Source organism: Onychomys torridus, chromosome 22 (genome assembly GCF_903995425.1).
Source record: "Onychomys torridus chromosome 22, mOncTor1.1, whole genome shotgun sequence".
NCBI classification, from domain to species: domain Eukaryota; kingdom Metazoa; phylum Chordata; class Mammalia; order Rodentia; family Cricetidae; genus Onychomys; species Onychomys torridus.
The window spans coordinates 23,395,951-23,412,510 of NC_050464.1; the positions used below are offsets into that span (position 1 = coordinate 23,395,951).

Genomic DNA, 16,560 nt, shown 5'->3' on the forward strand with positions numbered 1-16,560 from the left:
TGGGATGTGACTTTTACAGTTTATCCTAATGCAAGAAATAATCAATGTTAATATGATATGCTGGCTAGTTTTTGTCAACTTAACACACACTAGAATTATCTGGAGGAGGAAACACAATTGCAAAAATGCTTTCAAATTGCCTGTAGGAAAGTCTGTAGGCCTTTTTTTTTTTTTTTTAATTTAAAGAATGAGATTTAGTTATTTATGTGTATCTGTGTTTTCTTCGTGTGATATGCATACCTGGTGCCCAAGGATGGTCAGAAGAGGACATCAGATCCCCTGAAACTGTTAATTATACATCAGGTCTTCTCAATCTTCCTAATTCAGTGAACCTTTAACACAATCCTTCATATTGTAGTGACCCCCAACCATAAAATTATTTCATTGCTACTTCCTAACTCTAATTTCGCTACTGTTATGAATCGTAATGTAAACATCTGATATGTAGGATGTATTTTCATTGTTACAAATTGAGTATCATTAAAGCATAGTGATTAATCCCCCCAAAAAATATGTATATATTGTGAAATATTTCTAATTACAAATAAATAAAATTTTGTCTTGAAGCATGGTGTAGCATGGGTAAGTCTTAATATAACAATAGTAGCGGGTGGTGGCTTCGATGAAGGCCTTACTCTCAGCACTTGGGAGGTAGAGACAGGTGATCTCTGTGAGTTTGAGGCCGGCTTGGTCTACAGAGCGAGTTCCACCACAGCCAGGGTTACACAGAGAAACCCTGTCTCAAACAACAACAAAATCCAAAAAACTTGGGGGGAAAAAGAAACCAAAAAACCCCCCACAAGTTGCTACGTTTTGCGACAGTATCTATAAAGCCATTATCAGTGTGAAGGTTGAGATTGCTTCTTTTTCACTAGGTCAGAAATCCTGGGGATGGTCTTTGCCAGAGCACAGCGAAGATCATTTTCCACGGCGAGTCTGCTTCTGTATTTAGACTTGATCACTAACAAGCTGGAGAACCCTGTTTCACACAGATGTGTAGTTGGAAATGGAAGGAGGAGGCGCAACACAGTCTCGGACAGAACAGGGTAGGGCTGCAAACACTTGATCCAGAACTGTGTAACTGGAAGTGTGGAGAAATCAATCCTCGCTGCGTCGCTGTTCAGAAGGTCAACGAACTCCTCTTGGGCTGTCTTGGGAACATCTTCCACTCTGACCGTGAATGGGCTTCTGGCAAGGGCAAATGGGATGTCAGGCAGGTTTGGAAAGTACCATGAAATTTCTCCTGCAAGCATGTGCAAGTGTTCTTTCACAGAAATGATCATGGAAATCCTTTTGGGGGGTTCAATGTCGTGCTCCTCAAAGAACGCAGATAAGGTAGGCAACATGTATATCTTATTTTCATCCAGCTTTTTTTGCCAAAGCTGAAGCTTTATTTGGAAGGACTGGATCTTTTCGGACAAATCGAGGCATGTTGCGTTTGGTCCTCGCAGTGATAAATTGAGCTCATTCAGGATGGCAAAGATGTCCACCAAGTAAGCTATTTTCTGCAATTCACTTTTATTGCTGAAAAGTGCTTCAAACTGTGGTCTTGCTTTCTGACTAAAAAATATCCTGAGTTCCTCGCGAAGCTCAAAAACATGTTTTAAAACGGTTCCTCTGGACAACCATCTCCCTTCAGTGTGAAATAGCAGAGCTTTGTCCGGCATATCCAAGCACAGTTGGGAAAACAGTCGGCTGTTTAAAGGGCTGGACTTCACAAAATTGACAGAACTTACGACTCTTTTCATGACTTCCTGTAACTCTTGGGGCAGCGTCTTCACTGCTAATGTTTGCAGATGAACCATACAGTGAGTTCCGATGACTTTGGGCGATGCATTCAGTACCAAGTGTTGAAATCCAGACTGACTTCCCAGCAGAGCCGGAGCGCCGTCTGTGCAGACGCCACCAATCATTTCCCAGGAGAGCTTGTGCTCTTTCAGAAATGAACTGACTTTGTCAAATACATCCCGGGCAGTAGCTGTTGGCTCAAGGGGTTTGCAAAAGAGGAATTCATCTTTAAAGTCGCCGTCGTTAATATACCTCACGTAAACCAGTAACTGTGAACAGTTTGCCACATCGGTCGATTCGTCGAGCTGGATACTAAATATTGGCAGTGGAGCAGATTTAATTTCCTGGATCACCTGATCTAGAATATCAGCAGACATGTCATCTATTCTTCTGCGGATAGTGTCGTTAGATAAGGAAACTGTACTCAGCTGCGTGACAAATTCGTCTCCAATCATAACTCGAACACCGTCTTTGGCCGCGGGCAACAGTAAATCCTCAGCAAAGGTGTGAGGTTTCATAGTCCTGGCGATTCTGAGAGCCACCAAATAGGAAGCTTCCACGGCTATTACATTCTGTCTGGGATACTTGACGCCACCAGTGTCAGGTCTGGCTCTCTTGAGTTCATCAGCTCTGCTTCTAAAATAGTTGATGTCCTTGCCAGCAAAGCTCAGGTGCTTGCTGTCAAAGTGGCGTTTTAATTTGTTTGGCTTCATTGATTCCGCTGAGAGAACGTCGCCACAAATAACACACTGCGGCTTCTCAATCCCTGCTGTAAGTTTTGAGGTAAAACCGTACTGTAAAAAGTCTTCACTGTATCTTCTTTTCTTAACCTTCTTCTCTACACGATCCATTAGTGGGGGATGGCCCTCTAATGAAATAATACACAATAGCATTAATGTTACAAAAGATGATGGCATAGTTCAGTCAACAGAGTACATTGAAGTTTCCTATGATTTACAATACTCTGTGTTTTTTGTTCCTTTGTTGTTGTTGTTGTTGGTTTTTTTGTTTTGTTTTGTTTTTTAAACGTATCTGTTACTATCACGAGGGGAAAGTATTCACATCACCCACAGCTGAACATAAGAAAAAACAAAAAACAATTGGCAGCAAGTAGTGGTGACACATGTCTTTAATCCCAGCACTAGGGAGGCAGAGGCAAATGGATCTCTGAGAGTCCTAGGCCAGCCTGGTCTACAGAGTGAGTTCCAGATCAGTCAGGGCTACACAGAAAAACACTGTCTTGAATAAACAAACAAAAAAACAAAAAAACAACAACACCAAAACCAACCAACCAACCAAACAAACAAAAATCAGCATCCAGATTAAGTTCCCATAATACAGATTTTTTTTCCTACAGTAGTTGATAACATTACAGTACATGATTTTATATTAAACCAGTAATTATAATTCATGAGGTGTCATTCTGCCTCCAATCCTGCAGCTTTCGACATAGTAGCTGCTTTCTACAGATGTGTGACTGGTCTGCACAACAACATTTTGGCACCAACCCTGTCACATATACCTGTATTAGTACAGGGTGTAAGTGACAGGCTGGGAACAATGATGCCACCACCCTGGTTATTCCTAGGTGGGCTTATCTGCATGTAGGCAGACCCTCCCAAGACTATGGTAAAGCAGAATCTCAGTTCCTAAGACCATCACAAATATGTGTTTTCCAATGAACTTAGATGATCCCTGTGAAAGGGTCTTTCAACCCCAAAAAGGTCACAACTCATAAGTTGAGAACGGCACCCTAGAGGGTTCAGGACCATCCCTCTGAGCAGACGGACAGGTCACCTACCATTTGCAATTCTGCACTGCTGCAACACCTCCTTGAAGCCCTGCCAGAGCTTGACGTCACTCTGGTTCTGGGCACACTCCAGAAACTGTTTGATCTCAAGAGAGCAAGGCCCACGAGACTGCTGGTCCAGCAGCTGGGCTTCCTGAGGATCCTGCCAAGACATAACATTTGGTACTCCTGAGAAAGTGTAGGTGTATTCAACAAGGGCAGCATTCACAGACTGTAGGCTGGGGAAACAACTAGAAAGATGCAGGTTTAGTTTTCTATCTAGGAACACGGTAGTGAAAACCATTTAAAGAGAGAAGCAAAACAAACTTTAAGGTTTAAGAAGATACAGGCAGGCGGATCTTTGTGAGTTCAAGGCCAGCCTGGTCTCCAAAGCGAGTTCCAGGAAAAGGCACAAAGCTACACAGAGAAACCCTGTCTCAAAAAACAAGAAAAGAAAGATAGACCCTCCAACTCAAAACCAAAGAGCAAACAAAGGTCATCCAGAGTCTGAATGGGAAGGTGGTTTTGTGACGTGTTTGCTCAGTATACACAGGCTTTGGGCTGGATCCAAACACTGTAAATATAAAATCAAAACATTAAAATCTGGCCAGTGATGGTGGTGCACACTTTTAATCCCAGCCTCGGAAAGTAGAGGCAGGCAGGTCTCTGAGTTTGGGGCCATCCTGGTCTACAGAATGAGTATCAGAACACCCAGGGCTACACAGAGAAACCCTATCTCAGGAAAACAACAATAACAAAAAACAAAATACAAAAAACCCAGAAAACACAACAAACCTGGCTAGGGATTCAGTATAAGACTGTGTATTTGGCCCTGGGTTTGATCCTCAGCACTACAAACATATTTACAAGAAAGCGAACCATTCTTAAGGAAAAATAGGACTATTATGGGAAAGGGATGGGTGAAAACTTCAGATACACCAGATTTCAAGAAATTACATGCTCCTTAGAAGGGAAAATCTACATATCCCAGAGAGAGAGGAGGCGAAAAATATCAGGTAAGGGGTCATTGACTATGAAAGGGGCTTGTGATTATGTAACCGAGACTGAACTCAAAGCCAGGCCTCGTGGCTGTAACTCCAACACCTGAGAAGCCAACCCGGAAGACTGCTGCAAGCTTGAAGCCAGCCTGGTCCAACACTGAAGACACTGTCTCCAAGTGAACCATCAGGAATCCAGAATAAGTGTAGCCAAGAAAAACCTTTAACAGTCAAGGCAGGAGGATTGCCGTGAGTTCAAGGCTAGCTAGCTTGAGTGAGGTCCTCTCCAAAACAAAAATCATCTAAAGGGGAAAATGGCCATCCTATAGTAGGTTAGGCTGGACTGTTGTAATTCCACAATCTGTTCTACTTGCTGATGCTCGCCTAAGGGTCTAACTCAAACCACACCATGTGGCTTTTGTGTGTGATGCTCCCATGTGAGTGGGTGGGTGGGTGTGCCCACCGGAGGCCAACCAAGACCTGGGGTGCCTTCCGTCTGCCACTCTCCACCCTATTGCCTTGAGACAGGGCTTCTCACTGAAATGGTCGTTTCATCTGCGAGTCAGGCTGTGGGAGCTGCTTGTCTCCTATTGGTGTAATTATTAAGGCCACTCCACGTAGTTAAAAGGGAGGTTTATTTTGTGGGGTAACTTACAAATGAAGGGATAGGCTGTAGGGTCTGGCAAAGGTATGGAGAAGTCTGGCGGTGTTCTCTTGAGAACTCTGCTTGGTCTACCTCCAGGGTCCAGGGTCCCAGAACCAAGAGAGACCTCCTCTCCATCCTCGTCTTCTGCTTCCTCCTCCGCCCCGCCTTGTGGGCGTGACCATTACCGAAGCCTCAAAGGGAGTTGGAACTTCCAGGCCAATGCTGGGATGGCTATCCACCACAGTCTCCCCTCCACGATGCAGGACTTACAGATATGGATGGCTAGGCTATGCCTGACTTTTTGTGGGGGGGACCTTTTTGAACTCAGGTCCCCACAGCTTCAGAATAAGTGCTTATTCACTGAGCCATACCCCCAGCAACCTCCACTTAAAAAAAGCTGGGGAGGGCACAAAACTCTGTACTTCAAGTATTGTGGGTCCTAAAATCAAACACATGGGCCTACATCAAAGATGCTTACCAGCTGACAAGAAGTTTTCTCAGAAAAGAAAAACACAGAAAGGAAAAGCTGCCCCAAATCTTACCTGGTAAGTGATGTCAGGCCTTGCAGGCTCAGCATTACCACCTCCACTGAAGCCCCCAGTGATGGCATGACCCAGGGTGTGCCCCACTGCAGAGCCCACAGCCACACCAGCTGCAGTGGTGGCCATCTGGGCCATCAGGCCTGGCTGCCTGGGTGCAGCAGCAGGTGAGCCAACTGCAGATGGGGCAGCTGCTGCTGGAGGATGAGCTGCAGGTGCTTGTCTGGGAGCAGCCCTCATCTGAGGGGCCCGGCTAGGGAAGAGAAGAACAAAACCCATCAGTTCCCACTTCCAGATGGCTTTGCAATTTACTGAAGAAATGCAAGCAGCCAGGTTCGGTGGCCTCACCTGTAATGCCAGCACTGGGCTGTTAGAGACAGGAAGAATCAACAGGCCAAAGTCATCTCAGCTACACACTGATTTCTTCCTCTTCTATAGTATTAGTTTTCCAGAGTGTAATAATCACAACATGTCTCCCCTCCCTTTCCTCCCTCCACACCCCCTCCCATATGTATACCCCTCTTGATGATTTCAAATAACCGGCCCCAGTCTGTAGGTTCCTTGTATGTGTATGTTTTCAGGGCTGACCTCTTGGTACTGGGTGACTAATGGGTGTGCTCTCGCCGGGGAACTCTCTTTCTCCTGCTCTCAGCATTCCTTAGGTGCTTCTAGTTCCTCATGTAGGTCGAGGCCTTATGGACCTTTCACCGTACACTCTGGAGTATCTACTGCCATCCTTGTTCTAACTGTGATTAAGGCCAGCCTGAGAAAGGATACCCTCCTCTCAAAAACCAAAACCAACCAACCAAACACCAGCCAAAACAACAGTAGCTCTGACCCTGTGACTCCTCCTACATCAGCCTCACCCAGTGGGGGGATTACAAGCATTTGTCACCCTGCCTGGCCTCAGTTTAAATCTATCTAAATTTATTGTTATATTTTATGTAGATTATTGTTTACATGTATGTCTGTGTTCTACCTGAATGTCAGAAGAGGGCTTTGCCTCACCTGGACCTGGACTTATAGATGGTTTTGTGGGTGCTGGGAATCAACCTGTATCCTCTGGAAGAGCAGTGGATGCTCTTAATTATAAAGCTAACTTTCCAGTTCATTTTATATCTTTAAACACCCATACCAGATCCATGCAAAAATATTACAGAAACTGCTTCCAATTTCTGCTTCTATATAATGCTGTACCTATTTAATCTTTTGTTAAGGTTTTAACAACCAAGCATAAACTATTTTGTCCTTTTTTTTTTGCAACTATTTTCATATATCCACATGGCTCACAGTATCTTAAAAAAAAACAAACAAACCACTTATTCCTATATTTCATAAAATCATAGACTATTAAGAGTTAGAGTTGGGAATTTAGCTCAGTGGTAGAGTGCTCACCTAGCAAGTGCAAGGCCCTGGGTTCGATCCCCAGCTCAAAAAAAAAAAAAAAGAGTTAGAAAGGGCTGGGCAATGGTGATGCACACCTTTGATCCCAGCACTTTGGAGGCAGAGGAGGGAGGATCTCTGAGTTCAAGGCCAGCCTGGTCTACAGGTCGAGTTCCAGGACAGTCAGAGAAACCCTGTCTTGAAAAACAGGAGGAAAAAAAAAAAAAACAGTGAAGATTGCATTCTGCTCTTCCACAGGGCCCACGTCAGTTCTCAGTAGCTCTTAATCGTGGTGAAACTCAGCTACAGGCCATCTGACACCTCTGGCCTTCCACGGCTCACATCCCCACTTTATTTGCACGTTCGCACTCACAGACAATAACAGCCTGAAAGATTATTCTAATATTAAACAGCTACTACTTGTACAACAGTACTTCTGGCTAGGTGGTGGCGGCCTGCGTCTTTAATCATAGTCCTCGGGGAGGCAGAGGCAGGCGGCTCTCTGCAAGTTCAAGGCCATTCCAGTCTACAGAGTGAGTTTGAGGACAGCAAGAACTACAGACGAACAAACAGCTTTCACTATGTTACTTTTTCAGTTTCAAATTAATTGTCATCGTATTAAAGCGGGAATATCAGAGAGCCATGGCATCCATCGCATCTCATCCTCCCTAAGGCGAAGACCTTCTAATACAGTTCTCACATTGTGGTGACCCCACCCACCCATGAAATAACTTTTGTTGCTACTTCATAACTGTAACTTCGCTGCTGTTACGAATTGTAATGTATATATATTTGCAGACAAAGGTTGGCCATTGGGTGTTCTGACCCACAGAGAATGAGAAGGGCTTGGGAATGGCCGCCAAGGTGTATTGAAATTTTAGGCCAAACGGCGGTGGTGGCGCACGCCTGTAATCCCAGCACTCGGGAGGCAGAGGCAGGCTGATCTCTGTGAGTTCGAGGCCAGCCTGGGCTACCAAGTGAGTTCCAGGAAAAGGTGCAAAGCTACACAGGGAAACCCTGTCTCGAAAAACAAAAAAACAAAAACAAACAAACAAGAAAAAATTTTTTAGGCCAATCAAGGAGTCTCCCTAACCTAGTTAACACCTGAATAAAGATTTAGATTTTTGTGGGGGGTGGGGGTGGGGGGGTGTAGAGGGGGGCAAAGGGGGGTGATAGTGGGAGGTGTGTGTGTGTGTGTGTGTGTGTGTGTGTGTGACTGATGAAATGTCTCACTGGAGAAAGGTACTTGCTGCCAAGCCTGACAACCTTAGTTCAATCCCTGGAACCTACAAGGTGGAAGGAGACAACCATTTTCCACAAGATGCCCTTGACCTTCACAGAGGCACCAAGGTACACTCCTTGCTCCCTCCCACCACTCACTCGCACACACACAAATAGACATGAAAATATTTAGAGCTTAGGTTAACAAAACATTTTCCTAGCAGGCATGAGACCCTGGGTTGACTAAACCAGAAAGAGAAAATGTACAGAAGGCATTGGCTTGGCAAAATACACACATAGTTCCAGCTATTCAGTGAGGGGGATAAGATCATTCAGCACATGGCTTTGGGACCAGCTTGGACAATGGAGAAAGACAGTCAAAAGTCAACAAAATCCAAGACAGCCACGAGGTAGCTAATATTCAGAATGTAGACTAAGACCTTCATTTCACCAATTAGAAAAGTTTAAGTCGGGTGGGTATGGTATGCTGGCCCACACCTTTAATCCCAGCATTCAGAGGGCAGAGGCAGGTGGATCTCTGAGTTCCAGGACAGCCAGGGCCACAGTGAAACCCTGTCTCAAAGAAACAAAATAAACCACCAACCCAAACCAAAAAGAAAAAATTGGGGAAAGTGATCTGTCTGAACTGCAACTTTTATTAATTTTATTTCTCTTTCCGTTTTTAGAGCCAGGGTCTCTCCATAGATAGTTCCGCTAGGCTTGAACTGGTGGCTACTGTTGCCTTTGGGGAGACAAAGGCATGGGTGGGGGCGACTATCTTGGTGGTAGATGGGACATTCCCTACCATATATATATACACAGTACTCTGGTTCCTCCCCAGTACGACCATAATGTTTAACTTCCTACAATTTTATTCCCCAAAAGTTGAACATCCGGAATCTGGATGCTGTCAACAATTTGCTATTTATCTTCCCGTGGGCCAGCATGGTCGCTTCCCCTTTGCGGGTCTCTTTCACAGGGGTAGCCTAAGACCATCCTGCACATCAGATATTTACATTACGATTCATAACAGTAGCAAAATTACAGTTATGAAGTAGCAACAAAAATAATTTTATTATTGGTGGTCACCACAACATGGTGAACTGTATTAAGGTGTCACAGCATTAGGAAGGTTGGGAAATCACTGCAACAGGGCATTTACCACTTAATATGAGGTTTCCTGGACTGAAGTGCTGGGCAGAGAGAACTCTAAATTCTCTGCTCTCCACACAGAGGTCCATCCGCACACAGATAAATTTAAAATATATTTTTTTTTTCTAAAGACCTTTAAAGTCTGTAATCCCAGCCGTGGGAAAGCCGAGTCAGGAAAATCAAGGAAGGCCGGCCAAGCCTATGTGAAGTTCAAGGCTAGCCCGAGGGCCTCAAAAACACAGTAAGACAAACCCACCTCAAGACCGTCGCATAAACCATTCTTGCCCCGCCTCTCTAGACTCCGTCCTCTAAGCCTCTTCCCCCACCAGCTCCCAGGAGGGTCTCACCTGGCCGGAGGGGCCCCCCGGGAAGGGCCGCTTCCGCTTCCACGCGGCATCCTAGGTGCTAGTAATTTCAGCGTCCAGACACAACAAACTTTGAAACGCCCACGAGCATCCAGCAAAGAGAGGAAGGTGGGAGGCGGGGCCTCAGGGCATAGCCAATCAGCGCCCAGGAGAAGCACGGTCGCTGAAGGTCATTGGAAGAGCGAGGCGTCAGTAACCGGCGGTGGCTGCGTCCCACGCCGGGAAGTTGCTTGGCGACGGGGCGCTGTAGCTAACCGGAAGTTCTTGGGATGGCTCTGTCAAAGCTTGTCCTTAGAGTCTGTGATGGTTAGGTTTTTGCTTCCAATGGACAACTGACTTCCTCCACAGCCCAGGCTGTCCTTGATTTCGAGATCGTCCTGCCTCAGCCTCTCAAGTAAACTGGACTAGGGCGTTTCAGGCATGTGCCGCCATGCCCACTGTGTTAACAAGCGTTAAACCTGAAAATTACGAAGAGAAAGACTAAATCCATGATTGTCTACACAAAGCAAGCCTTAGTTTAGAGGTACACCCCGGACTAGCCAGCCAGCTGTCTCACCCTAAGTCGGCATTTAAAAAGCAACCCCTTGGATTTTTGAAGTCCCTTCATGGGGGAGAGATAAAAGATTAATCGAGGCTGGGGCGGTGGTGGCGCACGCCTTTAGTGCCAGCACTCTGGAGGCAGAGGCAGGCGGAGCTCTGTGAGTTTGAGGCCAAATCAAAAAAGATTAATAGAAAACAGCTATGTGTTTACAGAGGCTAGAGAACTGGCTGTTAGAGAGTGTTTAGAAAATACAATGAAATGGGAAGACAAGGATATACATCTTTTTAATAGGGTCACACATCAGATTTAAGAAACAAACTTGGTCCTTAATAGTAACCTATTTCTGTAAAGTATGGGGGCTTAACATAACGGGTTCCTTGATTTGCAAAGTACGTTGCTCCTGTTTAGTCTCACATTCCCCCCTTGGCCTGTGTAACCCTTCCAAACCTTTGACAAGGGAGCAGTATTACTTGATGCTATTGTTGGGTAAACGGTGTTTAGGTGGCTCCACCCCTGCCTCTCTCCCTGGACCATGGCCTGAGAAAGCCCTCCAAGCAGCAGCTCCACCCCGCTCCCAGGGTGTTTAAGGGTCTGACCCATAGACTGCCCCCTCCTGGTCGTGTTGTGACCCGCCACCACACACACACCCAGGAATGCTCTGCTCAGATTAAATATGGATTTATTAATTTGGCCTGATGTCACTTATTACTTCAGAGGAGTTACTCACTACCAGGGGATTTTTACTTATCCAACATGATTCTGGCATTGAATATCTTGGGCGTGATAAGGCTAGTAATACATTGAAATACCCAGGGCCCAAATATTATGATTAATGAGAGAATGATCAGGGGCCAATGAAAGGAGAGAACCATCTTAGCCAGGAGGGGCCAATTTTATTCCTATCTGTAAGTCCTTGGTTTGGTTATCAATGGTGTGGGAGAAATCTGATACAAGGAAACAAAACATTGCAGGGAATTGTTGACATCCAAGATTATGTTTGAGCAATAGAAACTCTATGGTAGCTTTACTTTGTAAGAGTGTAGGGTTGTTTGTTTGTTTTCAAGGTAGTTTTTCTGTGTAGCACTGGCTGTCCTGGAACTCACTCTGTAGCACAGGCTGGCCTCGAACTCACAGAGATCCGCCTGCCTCTGCCTGCCGAGTGCTGGGATTAAAGGTGTGTGCCACCACCGCAAAGCTTGTTTTGTCTTTTCGAGACAGGGTTTCTCAATGTAACCCTGGCTGTCCTGAAACTCTCTCTGTAGACCAGCCTGGCCTAGAACTCACAGAGATCCACCTGCCTCTGCTGGGATTAAAGTGTTCGCCACCACCGCCCGGCAAGACTGTCATTCTTAACTCTTCTATTTCGTGATTAATTTTTGCCAATATCTTTGCTGTAGTACTAGGAGTTTTAGCTATTAAACAGGCTATATTAGAAATCTCCTTTTACATCCCCACAACCAATCCAGGCCCAGGTAATACAAATGCAGCTGTGACTGCTTTTGAGGTGGAGTCTAGTGGATGTAGGGAGTCCACAGAGTTTTCAGTTCCCTGATTCCATAATCCTAACAGCAGATTGTAGGGACTACTGTATAAAATAGGTGTGATTTGTCTTTGCCCACATATGCCCTCATAACCCTCTGGGAGGGCAGAATAAGTGTTATTCTCACTGAAAGAAAAAGTGCATCCCAAGGCATAACCTTGGAAATAGTATTGTCAAGTGGTCCTCCAGTGGGGAGGAACATCAGTACAATCAAAACATAGGCAGTGATGGAAAAAGGCATTATTTATGAGAAAGGCGCTATAACCTTGGGAACGCTCTGCAGGGGCATGTTCCATTGTGTACCATTAAGCTGGTATAATGTTACAATGTTTATATGTGACTCCTACAGTGCAGCTGAAAATTGGCATCCAATCTACTAGCTATAGACAATGGCAGTATTTAGGTAGGTTCATTTCGATGGAAGTAACTGTGGAGTCTGTTTTCCATTTTTCATCTTAATACATTTGTAACTTCCACTATCAGATTTCGTTAAAGAATATTTAATGATGCTCAAATCTGTATTGTTACATTGGGACTGGTCAGTCAATTTAGTCCATCCCAGTCACCCTCCTTCCATTGGGGTAAAAATGATTTGTCTTCTTTCCTTCAGCCAAACAATGGGACCTTTTGGGTGGGGACATAGCCTTATGAAGTAATATTAAGGTGTTTACTGTAACAAGTGCACCTTCTACTCCCTCAGTTAAAAGACAGGCTCATGATCCTAGGGCAAATCAGAGTACAACTGTAAATAGAGAGCAATCAGAGCCACAGTGAAAGGCACCTGTAAAAAAGTAGGAACAATCATAATATTAGAAATCTTAACTTTTAGTGAGACATGTTCAGTCACAGTCCGCCTCTTTTCCTTTCCTTTTTCTTGTGGAAGTCAGAGCACAGCTTATGTGAGTGGATTCTCTCCTCCCATGCCTGTCAGGGAATCTAGCTCAGGTCCTCAGCCTTGGCAGCAAACACTGCTGTCTTACCAACAAATACCCTTACAACATTGTTATTAAAGAAATAATGCAGCCGGACAGTGGTGGCACATGCCTTTAGTCCCTGCACTCGGGAGGCAGAGGCAGAGGCAGGTGGATTTCTGTGAATTCCAGGCCAGCCTGGTCTACAGAGTGAGTTCCAGGACAGGCACCAAAAGCTACACAGAGAAACCCAGACTGTTGAGCAAATGACAGCATAGTCTACTGGCAACGGAACTGCAATTTGTTAATTAGGCATATGTGTGATGCATACACGTGTGTGCAGGTATGTTCGTGTATGGTGTCTTCCTCAGTTGCTTCTCCACTTTATATATATAATGTATACAATGTTCTGCCTGCCTGTATGCCTGCAGGCCAGAAGAGGGAACCAGATTTCATTGTAGATGGTTGTGAACCACCATGTGGTTGCTGGGAATTGAACTCAGGACCTCTGGTAGAGCAGCCATTGCTCTTAATCCCTGAGCCATCTCTCCAGCCCCCTCCACTTTATATTTTTTAGGATTAAAAAAAAATTGAGCCAGGCATAGGTGGCACACGCCTTTAATCCCAACACTCGGGAGGCAGAGGCAGGCGGATCTTTGTGAGTTCGAGGCCATCCTTATCTACAGAACGAGATCCAGGAAAGGCGCAAAGCTACACAGAGAAACTCTGCCTCAAAAAAAAAAAAAAAAAAAAAAAAAAAAAAATTGAAAAGCCAGGCAGTGGTGGCACACACCTTTAATCCACTGGGAAAGCAGAGGCAGGTAGATCTCTGTGAGTTCAAGTCCAGCCTAGTATACAAAGTAAATTCCAGGTCAGCAAAGACTGTTACACAGAGAAACCTTGTCTCAACCCCCCCCCCCCAATTTTTAAATTATGAAGCTGGGTATGGTGACTTATGCCTTTATTCCTAGCACTCAAGAAGCACAGGCAGATGGATCTTTGTAATTTTGAGACCAGCTGAGTCAACAAGTTCCAGGACAGCCAGGGCTACACAGAAAACCCCTGTTTTAAAATAATTTAAATTGTGTATGTTATGTGTGTTTGTGTGTACATGAGTGATAGAGGTATTGAATCTCCCTGGAGCTGGAGTCATAACTTTTAGCCACCTGGCATCAGTGCTAGGAATGAAACTCAGGGACTCTCGGGTCCTGTGCAAGCACAGTACATGCTCTTAACTGCTGAGCCATCTCTCCCGCCCTTAGTACATGCTCTTAACTGCAGAACCATCTCTCCAGCCACTCCATAGTATTTTTGAGACAGGACTTCTCAGTGGGAGATGGAGCTCACCATTTCAGCTAGACTGCCTAGCCAACCAGTCCCCAGGATCTGCCTGTCTCAGCCTCCCCCAGAACCGGAGTTACAGATGCATGCCACTATGCCCAGCTTAGTGGGTTCTCAGGATATGAACTCTGGTTCTCATGCTTACATAGCAAATGCACACCCATTGAGCCATCTCCCCAGCTCCTGAACCCCATTTTGATGAGAAGAATAATGAAATTGAACAAATGATATCAATAAATATAGGTGGTGTATTTAAGTAAAAGCAGGAGACATGGGATTGTATGGGATCCAATGCTTCTATCCTGGGCAGGGGATGTAGAACATAGATGGGTGGAGACAGCACTCTTTCCAAAGCACCATGTAAGGGAAGCTGGGGTCACTGCCCTTCCCCCATGAAGCAGCAGAGTGGAGTGACCTGGTGGACAGGAGCACCTGGCTTGGGACAGGCTGATAAGTCTTTCACTTCCATTGTTCTCATCAGGGAAAGTTCCCCAAGGGCGACAGAGCTGTAGACGGTTTTCATGGACTGTCACCAGTGAATGCTTTCCCCCCACAGAACAACTATGGTAAGACCACCTGTTGTACAGTGTCTGACAAGGTGGCGGAGTAAAACTCTGCCCTGGCCACTCCAGGACATTTGGTGGAGGGAGAGAGTCCCCTACCTCCCCATCTAATGATCTACTGCTATGCTGAAGGACTATATGACCTCATGGGCAATGTGTGGGAGTGGACGGCATCCACGTACCAGTCTGCTGGCCAGGACTTGCGTGTCCTCCGGGGGGGGGGGCATCATGGATTGACACAGCAGACAGCTTGGCCAATCACCGGGCTCGGGTCACCACCAGGTAAGGGTCTTAGGTCAGAGGACCACAAAAGTGGTCGTGGCTGAAGGTCTAGATCCAGAGGTTCTCAACCTTCTTGAAGCTGTGATCCTTTAATACAGTTCCGGGTACAAATGTGGGCATATCTGTATGTGGGCTGGGCTGCACGGAGAAAGATAGAGGTTGTGGCTTGACACTCACAGGTTGAGAACCATTTCTTTTCTTTTTTGGTTTTTCGAGACAGGGTTTCTCTGTGTAGCTTTGGAGCCTGTCGTGGAACTCACTCTGTAGACCAGGCTGGCCTTGAAATCACCGAGATCGCCTGCCTCTGCCTCCCGAGTGTTGGGATTAAAGGCATGTGCCACCACCTCCTAGTAAGAAACATTTCTTTTGAGCTATGTTCTTTGATATGGGGATAAGTCAAGATGGCCTCCTTTTATTATGGGAATGGCACCTAATTGGAGGTCAACCTTGGTGAATAAACATTAGCAGAAATCTTTTGTTGTTGTTTTTCGAGACAGGGTTCCTCTGTAGCTTTGGAGCCTGTCCTGGACTAGGTCTGTAGACCAGGCTGGCCTTGAACTCACAGAGATTCACCTGCCTCTGCCTCCCGAGTGCTGGGATTACAGGCATGTGCCACCACCGCCCGGCTAACCTATATGGGTATTTGGGATGAGTTCTTTCTTTCTTTCTTTCTTTTTTTTTTCTTTTGAGCTGAGGATCGAACCCAGGGCCTTGCGCTTGCTAGGCAAGCGCTCTACCACTAAGCTAAATCCCCAACCCCTGCAGAAACTTTTTTGGTCACCCCGAACTTCAGTTAAGGTACAGAATTTTCTTTCTCACAGTTTCTAACAAGCCTGGCTAGTACACTATCTTCTAGTCATACTAGAGGCTCCTTTAGCTAAATTCTACTTTATGTAACTTAATTATTTCCAAGCAAGTTTATTAGTAAATCCTTTACAACATCAATTTAACTGTGAGTTTCTCCTGCATTACTATGAGTCTCCAGCACTAGGAGACTGAGTCATGAGAACAGCGAGTTCCAGGCCAGCTTCCGTTATGTGAGGCCTTGTCGCAAAACAAAACAATATGATAAGGGTTGAGTAAACAGTCCAAGGCCCTCTGGTAGACAAGGCAGAGATGACTCAGCCAAGATTGCATTTAACCTTGTTAATAGAGTAGGCATGGCGTCATATGCCTGTTAATTCCCTCAGTCCAGTTTACTTGAGAGGCTGAAGCAGGACGATCTTAAAATCAAGGGCAGCCTGACTCGTGGGGAAAGCCACTCGTCCATCGGAAGCAAAAACGTAGCCATCCAGCAGAGACTCCGGGGACAAGATTTGCGAGGGCAACACGATAAACTTCCGGTTAGCTACAGGGCTTGGCCGCCAAGCTCTTGACTTCCGTACGTAGCATCACGCCGCACCACGGCGTTCCCCGCGACGGACGTCTTGCTCTTCCAATGACCTTCAGCGCTCGTGCTCCTCTGGGTGCTGATTGGCCGCGCTCTGAGGCCCCCGCCTCC

General features: G+C 45.7%; 1 protein-coding gene across 1 annotated transcript; it reads right to left on the bottom strand.

Moving 5' to 3' along the window:
• Nucleotides 1–762: 762 nt before the first annotated feature.
• LOC118572414 (protein ZBED8-like) lies at nucleotides 763–9,963 on the bottom strand. Its single transcript, XM_036172022.1, has 4 exons — nucleotides 9,864–9,963; nucleotides 5,764–6,013; nucleotides 3,590–3,740; nucleotides 763–2,656 (listed from the first exon to the last, which is right to left on the bottom strand). Exons 1-4 carry the CDS (start codon nucleotides 9,911–9,913, stop codon nucleotides 840–842), a joined length of 2,268 nt encoding a protein of 755 aa, XP_036027915.1. The 5' UTR covers nucleotides 9,914–9,963; the 3' UTR covers nucleotides 763–839.
• Between the last annotated feature and the right edge of the window lie 6,597 nt (nucleotides 9,964–16,560).